The sequence below is a fragment of the Martes martes genome, assembly GCF_963455335.1.
Source record: "Martes martes genome assembly, chromosome: 4".
NCBI classification, from domain to species: Eukaryota; Metazoa; Chordata; class Mammalia; order Carnivora; family Mustelidae; genus Martes; species Martes martes.
In genome coordinates this window covers 173451242-173472199 of record NC_137891.1, presented here as the reverse complement: position 1 = coordinate 173472199, position 20958 = coordinate 173451242, and the positions used below count along the sequence as shown (strand labels likewise).

General features: G+C 39.6%; 1 protein-coding gene across 15 annotated transcripts in view; it reads left to right on the top strand.

Moving 5' to 3' along the window:
- Nucleotides 1-19789, top strand: part of SRRM1 (serine and arginine repetitive matrix 1) — a 31627-nt gene extending 11838 nt beyond the window's left edge. For 5 of the 15 annotated variants that reach the window (XM_080800561.1, XM_080800563.1, XM_080800560.1 and 2 more), the window contains exons 10-17: nt 4842-4922; nt 5669-5755; nt 7707-7851; nt 11749-11859; nt 14865-15329; nt 15903-16098; nt 18025-18240; nt 18749-19789. In XM_080800561.1, coding sequence (XP_080656687.1) covers nt 4842-4922; nt 5669-5755; nt 7707-7851; nt 11749-11859; nt 14865-15329; nt 15903-16098; nt 18025-18240; nt 18749-18853 — 1406 coding nt within the window. In that variant the 3' untranslated portion in view covers nt 18854-19789. Of the gene's footprint in view, nt 1-4841; nt 4923-5668; nt 5756-7706; nt 7852-8244; nt 8287-11748; nt 11860-14864; nt 15330-15902; nt 16099-18024; nt 18241-18748 lie in introns of all 15 variants that reach the window. The other 10 variants (XM_080800559.1, XM_080800571.1, XM_080800565.1 and 7 more) reach the window with 3 other exon arrangements.
- Nucleotides 19790-20958: the final 1169 nt, after the last annotated feature.

The following is a 20958-nucleotide window of genomic DNA, read 5'->3' as shown; positions in this document are numbered from 1 at the left end:
ATATCTTATTTGAGAACTTCATATTCTGTTTTAATTCTTTCTTGGCCACATTGTGCTCCCTAGGGAAGAACAAGGTGTCCTCTTAAAAGCTGATTTGTTTTTTAGTTTAGGCTCTAAGCAGGGTTCTTCTGAGTGATGTCCTTGGTTTATTCTGCAGATGGATTTCTGAGGAATTTATGATCTGTGATCCTGCCAGGCAAGTAGAATGTGTACTAGTCTGAGTGAAGGTTGTGGCGTATTGGGATTTGTTCCTTTAGCATAAATACACAAGGAGAAAAGCAGTAGGATCTGTTTGCATTGGGCCTCTGGTGTTTAGGGCTGAGATGATAGCCTGAAGGGTGAGTAGTGGGGAAGGGGAAATCCTGAAAGCTGCTGTAGAAATTGGTTTTTGAGAAGCAGTCTGTAGGTTGATCTGTACAGGGCCTGCTCTGATCACATCTAAGTTTTCAGGTTAGAAAAAGAAAATGGGATGGGCACAGTTTTGACTGTTTATTGAGGTATAGAGAAGCCATCAGAGTGTTGGGGGACTGGCAGATGAGGCTAATCTGTGAAGAGTAATGCGTAGATTATTTTCTGAATTTTAACAATTTAATGTAGTGACTGTATCATTAAATATAGCTGAATGACAATAGACACGTTTGGGTCTTCCAGGTTCAGACTTAATTTAAGTATGGGAGGGGGCCTTACGGTCACTTACTTTCATAACCTCCTGTCCTTTTGTTCAAAATTAGGACAGCTTCAGTAGTTTCTGATTTTTCCCACCTTTATCCGGAGCCAGAAAGCCCTCTAGTGAAAAAATATTACAAAAGTTCCCACCTTTTACTTTACAAGAACACATCGTTAGGATTTTTCAATTTGCATTATAGCCAAAGAGTAATAAAATTATCTGAACAGGAGGACTGAATCTTTGTTAAAATAGATTGCTAAGAATTAAGTTTTTTCAGAGTGTATCCAGGCACCAACCTCTTGGGTTCTGATATATTGTCAAGGGGAGTGGGCCACTGCTTTCCAAAAAAAAAAAAAGTCACAGTGGATATGCACATAGGAGAGAAATAAGTCATGATAGAAGACAAAGACCTAGTTATATACCTATGGATTCTGGGACAGGTCTTCCATGTCCAAACAAAACACAGCCAAAAAGGTGCACTGTGGGCAATATACAGAGACTGCCTTGTGTCTGCTGAAGCTGAATTTGGCTCTAACTACTTGGAAATAACATTTTATAGTAAAATGATCCCAGTCCTGTGTGATGAAATTTCAGAAGTAGAACAGACTTTTTAGAGACTGTCATCAAGAAACCGGTTCTCAGGTTAAGTGATTTGGTGAAGGTCAACCAGCCAAGACTAAAATTTGGATTCTCATTTTCAGTAGAAAAGTATATACTTGCCCAACTTTCCTACCCCAAAATATTGTTTTGATGGCTAGAGGTGGGAGATGGAGGGCAGGGTGAAGTTCTTTAGTTTCTGTACCTGGTGATGTGATTTCAGAAATTCCTTTTTACGATACTCCATGACTAATAAGATCAGTGACACCATTGAAGTATAATAGATTTTACTTGTATATTTCATGTAGTAGTTATCAGTCAGAACTTTTAATATTGGGCAAATGGAGTAGGAAGGATACAGCGAAAGTATTTGGGGGAATTTAGAGGTAAATAATTTGGAGGATACTGTACATTCTCATCTGAAAGGATCTTCAGGAAGCATTTCATAATCAGTGGCATGTTAGTTAAATTGGCATTAACTTAGTATACAAAGTAGTGCTTTGAAATCAGTAGGATATTTAATGAAGTGTGTTTACAGAGGATCTATGCCTATTAAAATTTTAGGATAGATCAGTTTAATCCTATAAATTGTGTTCTGTAGATGATAATTTCACCAATTCTGGTAACAGTGATTTATCTTTATAAGTGGTCGTTTTGACAAGTCTGGGAGATTAAAAATTAATAGGACTACTGAAGTAAGTTTAAAATTCTGGTTTTTGATTTAGAAGATCCTGACTTTATGCTAGAATGATTTTGCCATTTGAATGCTAAAAAAACATTAACATAATAAACTATAAACTCTCATCTAGATAAACACATTCGGATGAAATACTAACTCTGTTAATACTACGATTCAGTCAATCATATTAAACCAGCGTAGGGATATATATTATATACTTGTTCTAAGAGTATGAATGTTTTGACAGTAGACTATAGCTAAACCATTCATGAGAGATTGGATCAAGCTAAAATTGCAAATGCATATTTCTGTAGGGGAAAATATGTATGTTCTAGTTCATTTGTGTTTATTCAGTTGGCATTTGTCAACTCTCTTGCAAACATAGCCTCATTTTTAATGTCTCTTAGAGGTAAATGCATTCTGACATTGAGGCGGCTTCCAAACACGTTTTGGAACCCATTTCTCTTATGTGGTAACTTGGACATGTGGGGTGTATAGATAACTGGATGCCTCTGATGACTTTTCAAGAATTGAGGATTAACTGTCACTTTAAAGTGCAGAGTACTGACCAGGAAAATAGCCTCAAATCCTTTAGTTCGTTTTTGTTTTTGTTTTTGTTTTTAAGATTTTTTTTTTTATTTACTTATTTGACAGACAGAGATCACAAGTAGGCAGAGAGGAAGGCAGAGAGAGAGGAGGAAGCAGGCTCCCTGCGGAACAGAGAGCCCGATGTGGGGCTCGATCCCAGGACCCTGGGATCATGACCTGAGCTGAAGGCAGAGGCTTTAACCCACTGAGCCACTCAGGCGCCCAAATCCTTTATAGTTTAAAAGCATTTGTATTTTATTTCTTTTGAATTTGTTAAAATACAAGTTTTAAATGCAGTTTTGCTGCCATATTTCATGGTAACTAAGATTTAACCATTTTTTACCAAATCCAGTGCTAAGTCAAAAATGGTTATTAGGTAGAATCATTAATAAAATGCAGTTCATTTAAAAAGTAGCATTTTTTTAAAAAGGTGCCTGGGTGGCTTAGTTAAGCATCATACTCTTGATTTTGGCTCAGATCCTGATCCTCTGGGTTGTGAGATCAAGCCCTTCCTTGGTCTCTGTGCTCAGCAGGGAGTCTGCTTGTGATTCTCTCTCCCTCTGCCCCACCCCTCCTTGCTTGTTCTCAGACACTCTCAAATCTCAAAAAAAAAAAAAGAAGAAAGAAAGAAAGAAAAAAAAAGTATTGTAAATTCTTCACTTTACTCGAGCAGAGATGAAATTTCTGTTTTAGATCACTAGCTCTCTAAGGTTATTGCCCCTTAGAATAAGCCTTTACAGAATTCTGAGTACAAGTGTGTTAAAAGAAATGTATCTATACTCTGGGTCAACATTCAGTGGTAATTGCTTTAATCAGACAAAGCAGATAAATAAGGATCCTTGGGATCATATTGGCTTCAAATTTAGTTCTTAGCAGCATGGTCTCAGATGATGTTTCAGGTTAATTGTATGGTAAGATCGATGGTTATATCTGTATATACTTTGATTTTAGTTGAAGCAGTAGATGGATATTATAAATAGAGCTGGTTAATTGGTGGAAATTAAAGCCTGTGCTATAGAAACAGTTGTGGGTTCAGATCCTAGTTCACTTTAATTATCTATGTGACTTTATTTGAAGTTACTTTTTTTTTTTTAAAGATTTTATTTATTTGACAGAGATCACAAGTAGGCAGAGAGGCAGGCAGAAGGAGAGGGAGAAGCAGGCTTCCCGCTGAGCAGAGAGCATGATGTGGGGCTAGATTCCGGAACCCTGGGATCGTGACCTGAACTGTAGGCAGAGGCTTTAACCCACTGAGCCACCCAGGCGCCCCTGAAGTTACTTTTTTTTTTTTTTTTTTTTTTTTAAGATTTATTTATTTATTTATTTGACAGCTAGAGATCACAAGTAGGCAGAGAGGCAGGCAGAGAGAGAGGAAGGGAAGCAGGCTCCCCGCCGAGCAGAGAGCCCAATGTGGGGCTCAATCCCAGGACCCTGGGATCATGACCTGAGCCGAAGGCAGAGGTTTTAACCCACTGAGCCACCCAGGCACCCCTGAAGTTACTTTTTAAGCCTCAGATATCTTCTCCTGTAAAATGGGGGGTAATACTACCAACAGTGCTTAGTGCTGCTTGCTAATACAGCAAGCATACAAAAGACAGTTGTCTTAATTTTTCCATGCAATTTGGAAAAGAGAAGCTGGGTAATTCATAAGGTGCTCACAGCTCTGCTAGTACCTTCGGTGTATTTCTGAGCTGCCACCCCTGGCTTCCCCTGCTTTTTAAGCTTTGAAAGAATCCAGCCTTAGTGTTTAATTATTTTTCCTGCTCTGAGGGATTACTTTTTTGTGGGTAGTTTAAAATCTCTCACGTTATGATGAAGGTTATATTGGTACAGAAAGATTCTTTAGTATCTTGGAGGCTAACTCATTCCTCTTCTCCAGAACAAATCTCTTTCTCTGAAGATTTCATCAGATCTTATTTCTTAACCATTTATCAGTTTTACAACTTTTCTGCACCCAGGTATGGTTGCATGCTTGGAAGCTCTTGTGCTGGTGAGGCCTCCGTAGTTGAGTGGTTTTTACATTGTGGGGTAGCACCTAGAGGTTTACTGAGTTGAATGTTACACATGTCTTCTACACAGAGCTGCTGCTACGAAACAGCAAATCCCAGTTTCTCTTAACTGGTTTCTCTTGGGAGAAATTATCTGTATGATTAAAAAGTCATTATAGGGCTTTTCAAGGCTTCTGCCAAACATTTAACTTATAAGCATAGTCACACCTGTTGTACCATTAAGACATGGTCTTGTGTGGTTTTGTTTGTTGTTTTGTTTTGCTTTCCTGTGTATGTAAATGGTTTTTTTCCTTATTTTTAGTGACAAAACATAAAGGTACTGAGAAAAGAGAGTCCCCTTCACCAGCACCTAAGCCTAGAAAAGTAGAGTTATCTGAATCGGGTAAGTTTTCATGGTTTTTTTTGTTAAACTGAATTAGATTTTTTGCACATTGCATCATCCCCTCTGGTGGAAGTCGGAAGGATATGACTTAGTGGTTAATAGCTACGGCTTTGAAGTGAGACCAGCCTGGTTTGAATACCCACCTTCAGTGATTAACTGCTTTTTGTTTAGTTACTTAATTTATCTGACCCTCACTTCTTTCATCTGAAATGGAGATAAATTACCATCCTGTAGGTTTTTTGTTTTTGTTGTTTTTTTTTTTTAAGTTTTTTTTTTTTAAAGATTTTATTTATTTATTTGGCAGATAGAGATCACAAGTAGGCAGAGAGGCAGGCAGAGAGAGAAGAGGAAGCAGGCTTCCCGCTAAGCAGAGAGCCCGATGTGGGGCTTGATCCCAGGACCCTGGGATCATGACCCAAGCTGAAGGCAGAGGCTTTAACCCTCTGAGCCACCCAGGCGCCCCCATCCTGTAGGTTTTTGATGATTAACTGAAATGTGTTAAAGCCCATAGAGCTTAGCTTGACCTGTAGTAAATAAATTTTGATTACATTTAGTGAACATAGTCTAAAATCAGCATTTAAATTGGCATTCTAAAGTTTTTTTGTAAGGAAAAAAATCTATATATGCAGTTGTATTGCTTGACCCAATGAAATAGAGGTTTAAGAGACCATTTTCCAATTCAAGTATGTTACATTTAGTTACATGCGTAACTAAAGAAACACTTTCTAAATGCATCCATCTTTCAGAAGAAGATAAAGGTGGCAAAATGGCTGCAGCAGATTCTGTGCAGCAGAGACGTCAATACAGACGACAGAACCAGCAGTCTTCATCTGGTACGGATATGGATTTAACTGTTTTCTATCTGTATATCCTCATGAAAAATACTCCAGATACAAATCTCCATCCTTGTAGTGAGCATACTTAGGAGAAATATGTGCCTACGTAGAAATCTGCTCAAGGGGAGGAAGTATTTTGGTTTTAAGTCCTTAAAACTTAATTTTCTTCTTAATTGTTATAAACAGTAGATCTTTACAGTACAACAGTAAGTATACAGGGGTATGAAATTTGGAAAAGTATATTTTTTTACCTAAATTCCCTAGTCTTACTCCTGAAAGCTTTTCTTCAGAATTTTTCTGTGCCATGTATAATCTATGGTTTAAAAGGGAAAGAAAAAAACAAGCCCCCCAAAACCTGGATAAGCTCAGACTTTGTTGCCTCCCTTTTTAACTTACTATATTTAGATATCTTACCCTGTTCTTAGATCTATTTTTTTTTAAGAATTTTGTTTATTTATTTGACAGAGATCACATGTAGGCGGGGGGTGGGGGTTTGGTGGGATGCAGAGCAGGCTCCCCGTCGAGCGGAGAGTTGGATGCAGGGCTCAATCCCAGGGTCCTGGGATCATGACCCTAGCCAAAGGCAGAGACTTCAACCCACTGAACCACCCAGGTGCCCCAGATCTAATTTTTTTTAATAGCTAAAACTTTTTATTGTAATAATTAATATACTGTAATTTACAGAGCCAGTCACCTACTTGGACATTAGGTTGTTTCTAGGTTTCCTGTACTTTATATCTGTAAAATAATAAACAGTATTTATTTTTTAGTTAATAATAATATTATTAGCTGTGGGCATTTGTGACCAAGGCTAGGTGTGCTGCCTTTGCTTTTCATTAGCAAAATAGAGACCAAAGTACCCTACAGCGAAATTAAGTCCCATTAAAAGCTCTTTAAACATGAAGTTAATCATGGGCTTAAAAATGCATATAGGTCTTGGGTGGTTTTGGTACTTGGTTTTGTTTTCTTCTTCTTCTTTTTTTTTTTTTTTTTTAAGAGAGAGGTGGAGAGATAGAGCAAGCATGGGGGAGGGGATAGAGAGAGAGAATCTTGTCCCAGGGCAGAGCTCAACACAGCGCTAGATCTCAAGACCCTGAGATGATGGCCTGAGCGGAAATCAAGAGTTGGACGCTTAACCAACTAAGCCACACAGGTGCCCTGGGACTTCATTTTAAATTTAAGTTTTGGTATTTGGGAACAGTTATTAGTTATTTTAAGTTAAGGAGACCGTGTGCAAGCAGTCGAAGTTTTTCATTTTGCATTTCCTACCAGGCCTATAGGAAAGGCTTGTCACTTATATTTTTTTGTATGTGGTAAATGCTAGGGATGTGAAAAGAAGTATTCAGATCCTAGTGGGACTTTCAGTAGTTTTGAAAGTGCTTTGAGTAACAAGCATCAAGTACTTGCTTGAGGTGTTTTTTGAGCTTAGTTTTTTGGAAAATCACTAGGTTTGGTTTTTTTTTTTTTTTTTTTTTGTCTTTAAGATTTTATTTATTTATTTGACAGAGATCACAAGTAGACAGAGAGGCAGGCAGAGAGAGAGGAGGAAGCAGGCTCCCTGCTGAGCAGAGAGCCCGATGTAGGGCTGAATCCCAGGACTCTGAGATCATGACCTGAGCCGAAAGCAGAGGCTTAACCCACTAAGCCACCCAGGCACCCCAGAAAATCACTAGTTTCCTAAGGGACACTTGTATCCTATTGGAGTGTGCCTTAGGAATGATTTATATAGCTTAATTATATAATGATTTATATTTATGTTTGGCTTTTAAGTCATTGACCATATATCGATGATAACTTTTTTCAGAACTGATGGCTTGTATACATGCCTGCTTGCATAAGTGAGCTTCACTTCTAATTTGGACACTCCCATCTGTTTCGAGTCAGAAAATGTGGGCACACTCTTTAAAGCATAGATGTAACGTAATTTTTGTTTATTGTATAATTATAGATTCTGGCTCCTCTTCTTCCTCAGAAGATGAGCGACCCAAGAGGTCCCATGTGAAGAATGGTGAGGTAGGCAGGCGGCGGAGACATTCCCCTTCCCGGAGTGCCTCTCCATCACCTCGAAAGCGCCAGAAGGAGACTTCTCCTCGGTAACGTCTTTTCTTTCAGTAGTCTTCACTGGTGGTCTGTGGTTGTGATAAAACTTCTCTAACTTAAGGGATGGGCTACAGGCTTATTTTAAAAATTGGTTAATTCCTTCATTTCAAGGACTCATAGAAGGAGATGGTCAGATTTGGGGGGCTTGAGGACATTTTCTTTGCTTTATTTGGTGGTTATCACTATTAGTGAGATCTTAGTAAGTTTTGTACCACCATGTCCTGTGTCTGCATGACTAGATAAGTGAAACCATAGCATTAACTTCTGAACCATCTTTGAACATTTAAAAAAAAAAATACATCGCCATTAGTGATGCTTAACTCCATTGAAGTAAATAATTTGGTGAATGGAATTTCTTGACCTTTGTTTTTCTCCACTGCTCTCAGGATGCAAATGGGAAAGCGATGGCAATCGCCAGTGACTAAAAGGTTGGTTAGCCACTACTTTGTACATGAGGCCAAGTTTAGTGACATGATTTGCTATTTAGGTAACCTGTTCCCATCCCTGTGTATACAGTGGGGATGGCTGTGGAGAAGTTTCCCAGTTGTTTTAGTTTATTTTATTTCTTTGCACATCAAATTAATGATAGCACTTGTACACGGTGTCATTTTACAGTACCATTTGAGCTTAGATTTTTGTGTAGTTATAGTACCTGGATATTTTCCAAGAGATAGGATAATAATAGCTCCTTAGACTTAGTGGGGAGGGCCTTTGTGCAAAGTGGCTTTCAGAAAAGCAAGAAAAACTTGGTAAAGACTTTAGAAAGATTAAAGATGAACATGAGTCTCTGGCCCTGTTCATTGTTCTCTACAGTAGGAAGGTAGGTTGCATATCTTCATTGAACCTTTTTAATCAGGTGTCTGTGACTGTAAAACTGTAACACTTGAGAGCTTAATCATAAATAGAAATCTTGAATTCAGGCCTATCTCATAAGTGAGAAAACAGGCTCAGAAGTAGTAAAATGAGTTTCTTAGGGTATAAAGTTGACAAAGTCTGATTTAGACCTGTGCTGTTGACATTATGCCATTATACTGTCTTCATTAGTCTTCTGCTTTTGGGGGGTCTTTGCAGCTAACTGTCTGAGTATCCTTTTTGAAGCTGTGTTGGTTGTCTCACTAATAAGAATTCTCTTGGAAAGATTCTTTGAACTAGTCAGCAGTGTGGTGGAGCAAAATTGTGTATTTGTTTTGTGGAATATTTGACAATAAAAAATAAAAACCTTTTAAAAAGGTAAATTTAGATGCCAAGGGATTCTGTTTCCAACTATAATTATCCCTGACTTCTGTAAAATTGCTGGTACAGCAGCTAAAAAGTTGCTTTACAAAGTCAGGTTAGTGGTAATATTCCTTCCCCCTCCCGTAATCTCCCCTTATGAAACTACTTTTTCATTGGAAAGTGATTTATCAACACTGAAATCAACACTGGTATTCACTACCCTGCTGTAGGGTGTTTATATTCTTTAAAAAGGGCTCTAGTTTTAATGATGTTAGAAATTGCTCTCATGTGTCTAGGATTTGTTGGAGAAAGAATTATTTGGAACTGTGCTTCAGTATTTATTATGTTTTTAAAGGGGACATAACAGCCCGGTTTGGATTACTTCATATGTAAACTTTAAACTTTGAACAAAGTAATATTTTCCATGCTTTGAAACACTTGTCTTTGGGTATTGAACACTTCTTAACTTAAAGGATAAAACGGATATTGATCAAAAACGGAAGTTATCTCAAAAAAATTTAAAAGGTAGTTGTCACATTTGCAGCTTCTTGTCTTCCTTCCCAGCAGGGCTAGTGAAGTGGTGGTTCAGAGGTCGCCGCAGCAAGCTGGCTCCTTCTGATAGAACTTGCTTTTTTCCATATTTGAGGGCTGCATCACATACCGATGCGTACTGAAACTGGTTCTCACACAATTTGAGGGGGAACTTCACTACTGGACGCTTCTACAAAGTTGAAAGCTTAGCTTGGCATGTTTCAGAGTAACTAGAAAATGCTTTGTTGTTAGATTAAGCAGATGAAAAACATTAAGCATTTAGCATTTTGAGTAATACAGTGAACAAACTTAGAAATGTATTGAACCTGGGCTTTATGTCACCTTTTTTTTTTTTTTTTTTTTAGCACATGGAAAAATTGAAGTAGATTGATCTCAAAGAAATTGGTTTTTTGTTGTTGTTGTTGTTGTATTTTAACCCTTGAAATGTGTGCCCTCTCAGCTTAGGTAGAAATTCTGTAGCTTTTTAGATCATGGAGCCATATGGTGTCAAGACTCCCGTTTTAAGTGATTATTAGATTTTTTTCTAGCAGTTCCTTAAGTTACTGCAAGTCTGGTTATGGGTTGCTTAATCTGTTTGGTATTTTCTCACATAGAAACAGGACATTGAAGGTCATCAGTAGAAGGGACCTTCTGGCTATTCTCAGCCTTCCCTTGTTACCAGTGAAGATGAGGCACAAAATAAATACCTCAGGTTATTAGTCTGTCGTATAATAGGTACCAGTCTGAGTCCAGTTTTTTTAATGAAAATTTCTGATGAGATTTTATAAACTGAAATTGGGAGAATGCTTTTAAAAAGAAGCCACTAATCCACAATAATAGCCTCTTACGTGATTGTATTTACTGATAACATGGGGAGTTCTGCATTATGTCACTTCATCTTCTTAGTTTGCACGTGTAAACTTCTTAAATCAGAATGCAAATGTCTTTTCCTATTTAAAATCTTGAATCAATACTGTAGTTATCCTGTCTTTCTGGGTCCTGTAATTCTCAGATTAACCCTGCTAGTAAAATGGCTTCTCCTTTACTGTATTTTCTTAGAGTTAGTAGTTCTGTCTACACTTCGTCCAAAGGTTGTCTGTCTTCTTAGATTGCCTCTTATAGTTTATTTTTAAATCTGTTCCAAGTGAAGTCTTAGTCCTCACAAGGCATAAGCAAATTGGAATTGAAAAGTAATGAAAATAAAGTAATTATTAAATTTAATAATGAATTTCAGAATTTGTTCTGTTAGTAACAGAGCTCTCCTTAGTTTTAAAGAGGGAATCAAGACTAGTAAACTTGAGAAAATACTTTCAGGTTCATAGGAAGCCTCCATCAGTCTGGTCAAGAAATTAAAAACTATATAGTATGTGATTATTTTGTATTTGTGAATTTAGCCAAAATGTGGCAAACTGGCTGGGTGTATATTTTAATACATGTCTTGGGAGACTGCTGAGAGTTAGTCCAGTTGATACAATTGTATTTTTCATGTGTTTATTTGTGTTGGTTAAGTGTGTAACAAAGCTTAGAATTAGGGTTTTATATAATTATCTGTGTTTCGACCATATTGTTCCCAGTAAAAGCTTTAGTGCTCAACTTCTAATCCTTTGTTTTTGGGATAGTGTTTGTAGTTAGTAGTAAGCAACTTTTGAATAGTGGAAATACATTTTTAAGAATTGAGAACTTGGAACAGTGACACCCAGATTTGGGGCCTTAAGCCACTGGTGACTATTAAAATTTTAAATTTCTGAATTGGAACGTGGAAGTTTTTCTGGGTTTTAAAAAACAATGTCGTAAGGCAGTGTTTTCAAACTTTTTTCGCCCTGTGTCATGTTGGGAATTTCTGTGTCATGACCTAGACTCTGCATATTTATATACTGAAACAAACATTTTAGAAAACAGAATTTACCATTCCCACAAGTTAAAATGCTCTGATTTTCTAAAATGCTAATTCTCAGCCAGAGTCTTGACTAATGGTCATGACCAGGTGTTTTGAAACATTGCAGTGAGGAGTAGAATAGTTGGTTGCACTTTGAGTTAATGAAGATTGAAACTGTGTCATCTGGATCACTTAATCATCATGCTAACGGGAACTCCAAATCACCTGTAATTTTCTTTTTTTTTTTCTTTTCCTTTTGGTGATTTAGTGGTAGACGGAGGAGGAGTCCCTCCCCACCACCCACCAGAAGGCGACGTTCTCCTTCTCCTGCCCCTCCTCCTCGTAGGCGCAGGTCTCCCACGCCGCCACCACGACGAAGGTATTTTATTAGATATGTTAGTTGGAGCTAATTGAAGCAACTTTCTTTATGATCAGAATATCTTACTAGTACGGCATTGCTCAGCTATTTACGGAACATCACATACTATGTGATTTCGTTAATATGAAAAGTCCAGAACACCCAGATCTATAGAGATAAAAGTAGATCTCTGGTGCCTAGGATTGGGTGGGAGTGGGGGGTGTTATAGTGGTTACATGACTGAATATACCTAAAACCATTGAAATGTACCTTTTAAAATTTATGGTATGTGAATCACATGTCAGCAAGGGTGTAAATTAAAAGGGGAAGTCGGGGGGCACCTGGGTGGCTCAGTGGGTTAAAGCCTCTGCCTTCGGCTCGGGTCGTGATCCCAGGGTCCTGGGATCGAGCCCTGCATCGGGTTCTCTGCTCGGCAGGGAGCCTGCTTCCTCCTCTCTCTCTGCCTACTTGTGATCTCTGTCTGTCAAATAAATAAATAAAATCTTTTAAAAATAAATAAATAAAAGGGGAAGTCAGGGACGCCTGGGTGGCTCAGTTGGTTAAGTGGCTGCCTTCGGCTCAGGTCATGATCCCAGCGTCCTGGGATCGAGTCCACATCGGGCTCCTTGCTCAGCGGGGAGCCTGCTTCTCCCTCTGCCTACCACTCTGTCTGCCTGTGCTCGCTCGCTCTCTCTCTCTCTAACAAATAAATAAAAAAAGGGGGGGGGGAGTCACTCTGTTTAGTGATTATAAAGGGAAAAATAACTAACTTTATGTGGAGAATTCCAGCAGATACCTCCTTAACTAGGGAATCGGTTAACATTTCAGTAGTATATACTGGCATTGTATAATTCCCGGATACCTTATTTGGTATCCATATCCGTTATACAGAACCTCAGTCTGATTTATTAGGAAATACCAGACAAACCTAAAATGACAGTTATTCTACAAGGTAACTAACGAGTACTTTTTTATAAATGGCAGTCCTGATGGGGGCTCAGTCATTTGGGCATCTGTCTTCGGCTCAGGTCATGATTCCATGCTCCTGGGATTGAGCCCCACATTGGGCTCCTGGTCTGCTTCTCCCTCTGCCGTCCCCCCGACCTTGTGTTTATGCATGCTTTCTCCCTGAAATAAACCTTCCTTTTTTTTTTTTTTTTTTAAAGATTTTTTGTTCATTTATTTGACGGAGAGACATCACAAGCAGGCAGAGCAGCAGGCAGAGAGAGAGGGGGAAGCAGGCTCCCTGCTGAGCAGAGAGCCCGATGCTGGGTTCGATCCCAGGACCCTGAGATCATGACCTGAGCCGAAGGCAGAGGCTTAACCCACTGAGCCACCCAGGCACCCCTCTGTGAAATAAGTCTTATAGATAGATAGATAGATAAAGAAAGTAGCAATCGTGAAAGACAAAGGAATAGTCACACATTGGCAGGAGCTAAGGACACATGATAACTATGATGTAGAATTCTCATTTTTGGAACCTGAACAAAAAAGGAGACATTAGTGGGAAACCAGGATTGTATTTTAGTTCATACTAAGTGCTATGGCTGATTTCATAGTTTTGATCATTTTTGTTATGGCTCTTGAAGCTGTTAAGTGGCATATCTATTTTTATAGCTCTACTGTAAATCAAAAGTGATTTTAAAATAAAAGGTAAGGGAAAGGTTTTTTGTAAGGACATTGCTCAAATACGTAACTGAGTAGTATTGAGTGCCTGTATATGCAAAGTAAAGTGCTATAGGAGCTTTGTGTCCTAAATCTGTAGTCCTTGAGATGATTTTGCTTGGTAGGTGGTATTCCCATTTTTCAGGTGAGGAAATGGAGGTGCACTCTGCCATGGTGTCCAAAAAGCTTATTGTAAAGCCGATCCTACGCAAGAAAACATTTTGAGCTTAAGGTCTGAACATTTCAGAAGCAAATAAGACAGTTGGAATGGAATGCCGTATTCAGGTCGAATTTCTAAGAGGCACATTAAGATTATATGGGACTTGGGGCGCCTGGGTGGCTCAATGGGTTAAAGCCTCTGCCTTCGGCTCAGGTCATGATCCCAGCGTCCTGGGATCGAGCCCCGCATCGGGCTCTCTGTTCGGCAGGGAGCCTGCTTCCCCCTCTCTCTCTTCCTGCCTTTCTGCCTACTTGTAATCTCTGTCTGACTTGTGATCTCTGTCTGTGAAATAAATAAATAAAATCTTTAAAAAAAAAAAAAAAAGATTATACGGGACTTAAGCATTAAGCCGAAGGCCAGCTTGGACTTCACAGGGATGCATTCTACCTAGTAGGTAGACTTCCACTGAGAAGTGGTTTCTTTGAGACACAGAACCCAAGTCTCCTTGAGTGTAGAGGTATCATTTAAAACATGTGCAAGTGAACTCTTCCCAAGTCCAAATGTCAGTTCAAGATAGCACCACATATAGGAGAGCTCTTTTTTTTTTTAATATTTTATTTATTTGAGAAAGCAAGCATGAGTGGGGGTGGGGGGGGCAAGAAGCAGACTCCCCACTGAGCAAGGAGCCCCACATGGGGCATGATCCCAGGACCCTGAGATCATGACTTGAAGCAGAGGCAGAATGCTTAACTGACTGAGCCACCCAGGTGCCCCCAGGAGAGCTCTTTAAAGCACAGACTTCCTAAGTTGCCCATAGTAGAATCCTGCTATTGTGGTTACCTAGCTCTTACATAATGATAATGGGTGTTTATGCAGGTTTCTCTTCTCAAAAAAAAAAAAACCATTAAATTGGCTCCATATGGATTAAGTCAAATGACTTGACAAACTTGAATTCATTCTGGAAACTTCAGATTTTCTCCATTAAGCAGAATGTCCTGTTTCTTAGTCATCTAGGATAAATAAATCCACGAAGTGATTTCTTTTTCTTAAATGAGGATAATGGCAAAGCATTTCCAGTTAAAAATGTACTGTCTTCACCTGGTGCCTAACTACAGTTTTGCCTTAACTTCTGGTTAGTTTTCTGTGCATTCCGTTTTCTTACTCTTTCGGACCTTTCAGCTTAATGGTGTGTTTTTCCTAGGACTCCTTCTCCTCCACCCCGCCGGCGCTCACCTTCTCCAAGAAGATACTCTCCTCCAATACAGAGGAGATACTCTCCTTCTCCGCCTCCAAAGAGAAGAACAGCTTCTCCCCCTCCCCCTCCTAAACGAAGGGCATCACCATCTCCACCACCAAAGCGTCGGGTCTCCCATTCTCCACCTCCCAAACAAAGAAGCTCCCCAGTCACCAAGAGACGTTCGCCTTCATTATCATCAAAGCATAGGAAAGGGTCTTCCCCGAGCCGGTCTGCGCGTGAGCCCCGGTCACCACAACCAAACAAAAGGCATTCGCCCTCACCACGGCCTCGAGCTCCTCAAACCTCCTCAAGCCCTCCACCTGTTCGAAGAGGAGCGTCGTCATCACCCCAAAGAAGGCAGTCCCCTTCTCCAAGTACTAGGCCCATTAGGAGAGTCTCCAGGACTCCGGAACCCAAAAAGACAAAAAAGTAAAAATATTTTATGCTTTCTTGGCTAGGAACACTAACTTGCATAGTTCTTTATGTTGGGAAGCTTTTTTCCCCCTTTTACTGAGAAATTACGGAAAAGAATAAGCTGGGAATACAGGCTTTTAAGGCAGTTTAAAGGTACAATTCATAAATCCATTTTTTGTTTTCAGAATAGTTCCTTGTGACACAGACTAAATGCCATAGGACTTTATACCTGGTTCTTAGGGGTATCAGGTTTATTGGGGGATGTGCTTCCAAAATTGAACTCTGAAGTAATGCATAGAGCATTTCTTGCATGTCTGTGGAAGACTGATAAAAACAGTCTTAAGTACAAGGAACTGGCATTATTAATTTCATATAGGAAGAAGCATTAACAGAATGGATAGAGGATTATGGAGTTTAAACTTTTCCAGATTTGGTTGATACAAATTTGATGTGTGTGTGTTTGTAGCATCAACTAAGTGGTAAAATATTTAAAGTGACCTGGTTATATAATGGTGGTTGGTTATTTTCTCTTAGGAAAGACCTTTGCTCTTGGATACTAAATGTTTTGTTCTTCCCTTCTGTTTCTAGGGCTGCCTCACCAAGCCCTCAGTCTGTAAGGAGGGTCTCGTCCTCCCGATCTGTCTCAGGATCTCCTGAGCCAGCAGCTAAAAAGCCCCCAGCACCTCAGTCTCCTGTCCAGTCCCAGTCCCCCTCAACCAACTGGTCACCAGCGGTACCGGTCAAAAAGGCTAAAAGCCCAACGCCAAGCCCATCTCCAGCGAGGGTAGGTGTTTGCCCTGTTTTGGACACACTTTATAATTTTATGTGGTCACTTGGAAGCAAAGACAGACTTTTTGTTTTTTTGTGGCTCAGAGCAGCAGCATTTTCTGTAGTTCAGCTGGCCTTCAGTGAAGTATGAAATTAAGGGGGTGGTGGTTGCGCCACAGTTCATGCTTCATAGCCTAGCCACCCGCTAATTGACATTATGTCTAATACTGTGAAATTCTGTAATCGTGGTGGTTAAAATTGGCCTATATAGAAAATCTAGAATAACAGAAAAAAAAAAGTTAACTCGGGATTTTATCAGGGGGAAAAATAGTTTTAGTATTTTCTGCTGTTTGCTATAGTGTTTGACACATTTGGGGATTCTTTAATATCTTAAAATAAAACTTTCAAAATTAGATCGTGTGTTAGTACAATTCCATTTTTATAAAGGAAACAAACACGACGAAGCAGGCACCAAATGTTAACAGTGGTTATATGTTAGAAGAGGAAAGGATGAATAATCTTAATTTTTTATTTATGTATAGTTTCCTTTTTCCCCACAGCAGAGATATATTATTTCTGTAGTAAATGAACCTGGCAATCTGAAATACTAGCCGAAGTGGAAAGTTTGGTATTGTCCTGTGTAGTCTTATCTCTGGCAAGCTGCATAAGTAAGAATAACACTTGTTTTTTAACCTTGTCAAGTTTAAATGTCATTGGGATATTAAAGTATTGGAGTTTAAACTGCATTTTCCCCTCTTTGAGTCATTAATCTGATCTTGAACAGGTTTATTGTATAAAGTCAGTGGTTAGAGGTCCATCTCATCAGGTTTGCCTGAATTGTTTTACAAACAAAGCGAAAAGATGGAGGAATTTTAAGTGGCTGCTTAGAAATGTGACATTTGAGGATTACTGATGGGATTCACTTGCCATAGAACTTGCCCTTTGCGTAATTTTGGTATGAACAGTGGGAACCTTGAACAGCCTGGAGCAGGGCCATGTAGACGTGGAGGTTTTTTGAGGAATACAGCATAGCACTGTAAATGTGTTTTCTCCTCCTCATACTTAGTGACATTTTCTTTTTTTTTTTTTTTTTTTAGCTCACTTCATTGTAGGAATATATGTAACATCCAGTGTCTGTGTTCATTGATTGTTTATGTGACCCATAAGGCTTCTGGTCTACATAGGCTGTTAGTAGTTAATTTGGGGGAGAGTCAGAAGTTCTATGCAGATTTTCAACGGCATGGGGAGTTCGTGCCTCTAAGCCCCATGTTATTCAAGGGTCAGCTGTATGCATTAAGGAGCAGACTCCATTCTAGAGCTAGGAGAAGTCCTGTAGTGGCTGGAGATGGGGCATTCACATGAGCATGTGTTCAGAATAATAGCTGTACTTACTGAAAGCCTGCATCCTGTGATGCTAGTATTGTGGGCGGTTTACAGATAGACCCATTTAATTCTCACCCCAACTTTATCGGGGATTGCTGTACCCATTTTATTTAGGTTTACAGAAGGGACTCGGAAGAAGTCTTGTCTGGATTCACATGGTGAAATGGGTTCAAGAGCCAGAATTCACCTCAGACTTTCTTGGTTTTGCACGTGCTGTTTTCCTTACGTTCGGAGGTGGCTCCGGATCCTGGCCACTTGACTGGCAGCTTGTGGTTGGGAAATGTGGCTTCATGTGCACTTAGTTGGGGAAAATCGTAAAGAATCCATTCCTTCAAGGTCCATTCTGACTTCAGATCTGTGAAGAGCATCTTTGCTTGAAGTGTGGTTTTCACCTCAGCGTGTGTTCTTGGCAGGGATTGCCTTTGGGCCTTTTCTCCCCTCCGAAGCCTTAGGGAAATCCTGAAATTTGTCCATTTAGTTATTTCTTGAGGAAATAAAACGGGTAGTTGGACAACATTTTAATCTGATTAGTTTTATTGCGATTTTTCTGGATTTCTAGAACTCAGACCCAGAAGGAGGTGGAAAGAAGAAGAAGAAAAAGAAGGACAAGAAACACAAAAAGGATAAGAAGCACAAGAAACACAAAAAACACAAGAAGGAAAAGGCAGTGGCGGCAGCCGCCGCAGCAGCAGCAGCTGTTACCCCTGTGGCCCCCACTGCCCCCACGACCACATCAGCACAGGAGGAACCGGAGGCAGAGCCCGAGCCTAAGAAGGTACGTGTGCCTTGTACTTCCTGCAGTTCACTAAGTCATTTGATGTTGAGGAGCTAAAGATTTTTTTTTTACAATAATGGCTGCTCGGCTGCTAGCTCTCTGCTGGTCTATCGTCATTCTTGATGATCTGCCAAGAACAGGAACTTGCCAAGACTAAAAGAAGAATACGAATGGCTGCCAAAAGCTTAATGTAGCTTTTTAAAAATAATTTGTTTGAGATACAGCTAACGTGCCATTCATCTATTGAAAGTATGTGATTCAGGGGTGCCTGGCTGGCTCGGTAGAGCACGCAGCTCTTGATCTCAAGGTTGTGAGTTCGAGCCCCACATTGGGTGTAGAGATTACTTCAAGTTTAAAAAAAGAAAAAAAGGAAAGAAAGTACGTGATTGAGGGGTTTTTAGTGTATTCATAGAGTTGTGCAGCCGCCGCCATGATGTGGTTCTGCCCTCTGCCCTACACCTCTTCGCCAGTGTCTCAGGACTCACCAGTGTGACCCTTCTGGTTTTAGGAGACCGAAAGCGAGCCTGAAGACAACCTCGACGACTTAGAAAAGCACCTGCGTGAAAAGGCGCTGAGATCGATGCGGAAGGCTCAAGTGTCCCCACAGTCTTAGGCGGGAATGTGTGTCACGATGTACATTTTATTTGGTTTGTACGCAATTCAATTTCAAAATTGCTAAAATGTGTTTGAGCTTTAGACTATAACATTTGTTGTAATAATTGCTAGGTTGAAGTTCACCATGTAAAAAAAAAAGGGCATGGATTTACATTGCAAAAGGTGTCCACAGTGTATTAGTGACATTCTTTCATTGACAGCTGACATAAATTCATTTAGAGTGAAATATTTTAAGCCAAAAAAAAAATCCCCTTTTTAAAAAAGGGGGTTTCAATATTGTTGGCATTCTTATGGTTTCTTTTTAAAGGCCTTGGCTATTCCCAGAGGTTTTCCTTTCTTTTCATTTTTTTTCTTTATTTTTTTCTCATTTGAGTCTTAGCACCCATTTAAGTTATGATGCTTCCAACCTTGTCTGGTTTGCAAGCTTGCCCAGAAATAAGACCACTGTTGAACTACCACAAAAGTATAAATGAATATTTTAATGCCACAATCTTTCCTGTTGCCTGTGGAGTCTCTGCTGAAACGAATCAGGATTTGAACTCTAGGATGAGACAGAAAATGAAAGCATGTTGTTTGCCAGGACACTGTGGGTTTATATTGATGTGTAACAAGTTGATTTGGAACACTGGAATTTCATTCTATTCTGTTGTGTTTTTTTTTTGTAAAGGCAATTAACTAGTCCCAGGAAGGATCCTTCAGTTATATAAAAGTTTGTTTTATGAAATGTCATGGCTCCATTCATAATTTTGTCTTGTTCTTCCAATTGGTATATACAACTTTCAGAGCTCTCGTATTTGGAAGGCTGGAAGGGCCCAGACTTTGAAATAGTGTCTTGTTTTCACTGTTTTTGTTTTATTTTTTGTTTTTGTTTTTTTTTTTTTAAACTAAAGCTATATAAAGCTTGTGGATTAAACAGAATAAATTTCTAAATTTAAAAACTTTGGCCACTCACTTTACTTAACCGTCTCAATACTGCAGGAACCCACCTTTTTTTTTTTTTTAAATCTTAAGGTTAAGCCTGTGTTTTTATCCACATGGCACTTTTGGCACAGTGAGGGTTGGACAAGGGAAATAAAAGGTGGTGAAATTATTCTACCATCTTTATTTTAATAATGAATGTGATGAGTGCTATGAAGGGAGAGCATATGGTACATTTGGAGCATACATGATAGGGCAAAGTTAACCAGGCACTTCGAGCAGAGCAGTATCTGTTTACAGCCTGAGAGGCAGAAGGAGCCTGGCACATTCCAGGGAGGGAGGGAAGGAAGGAAGGAAGGCTAATGACCGGAGCAACCTCCCTCTTAGGTTGTGCGTGTTTAATGATAAGCAAGTCATTTTTGCCCTCAAGATTTAGCAGAGCGAAGTGACTTGAGGAAACTTGGGGTTGGTTTGTAGAAGGTAAAACAGCAACATAAGATAGAAATTAAGTGTAGGAACCCCCAGGTGGCTCAGCCAGTTAAGCGGCTGCCTTCGGCTCAGATCATAGTCCTAATTAATGTCCTGGGATCGAGTCCCACATTGGGCTCCTTGCTCAGCGGGGAGCCTGCTTCTCCCTCTGCCTGCTGTTGCTCCTGCTTGTGCAGTCTCTGCCTCTGTGATTTAAAAAAAAAAGTTAAAAGGGAATCTTTGACATCATGAATCTAAGCCGAGGAGGGTGACACATGGGCAGTTAATGTGATGATAATTTTTGGCAGTTGAAACCACAAGAAACATCTACACATTTTAAGACTCTGGGATGGTTTTTACCTGACGGATATGGACATAACAGAGCTTTTTTTTACAGGTGGGTTTTTAGAGTGATTTGTAAGGAGGCAAAACTTAAATGAAGCTACTCCTGTAAGTGAACTAAGGTAGTGTGTGGTGAATAAGTGCATCTAACCTGCGTGCCGCAACGAAAGGCTTCAGGATCTTCGGTGTGACATCCTTATGATTTTTTTAATTCTGTGATTTAGGAAAAGCACAGAATATTTCTAAAATGGTTATTGGTGACTTATCCCTTCCAATGCGAGCACCAGTGAAAATTACTGGGGTCCCTGTACCTATCATGCCTGCCATTCATTCGTTCACTCCCATTCACTTGCCCCATTTCTTCAATATGCTGTT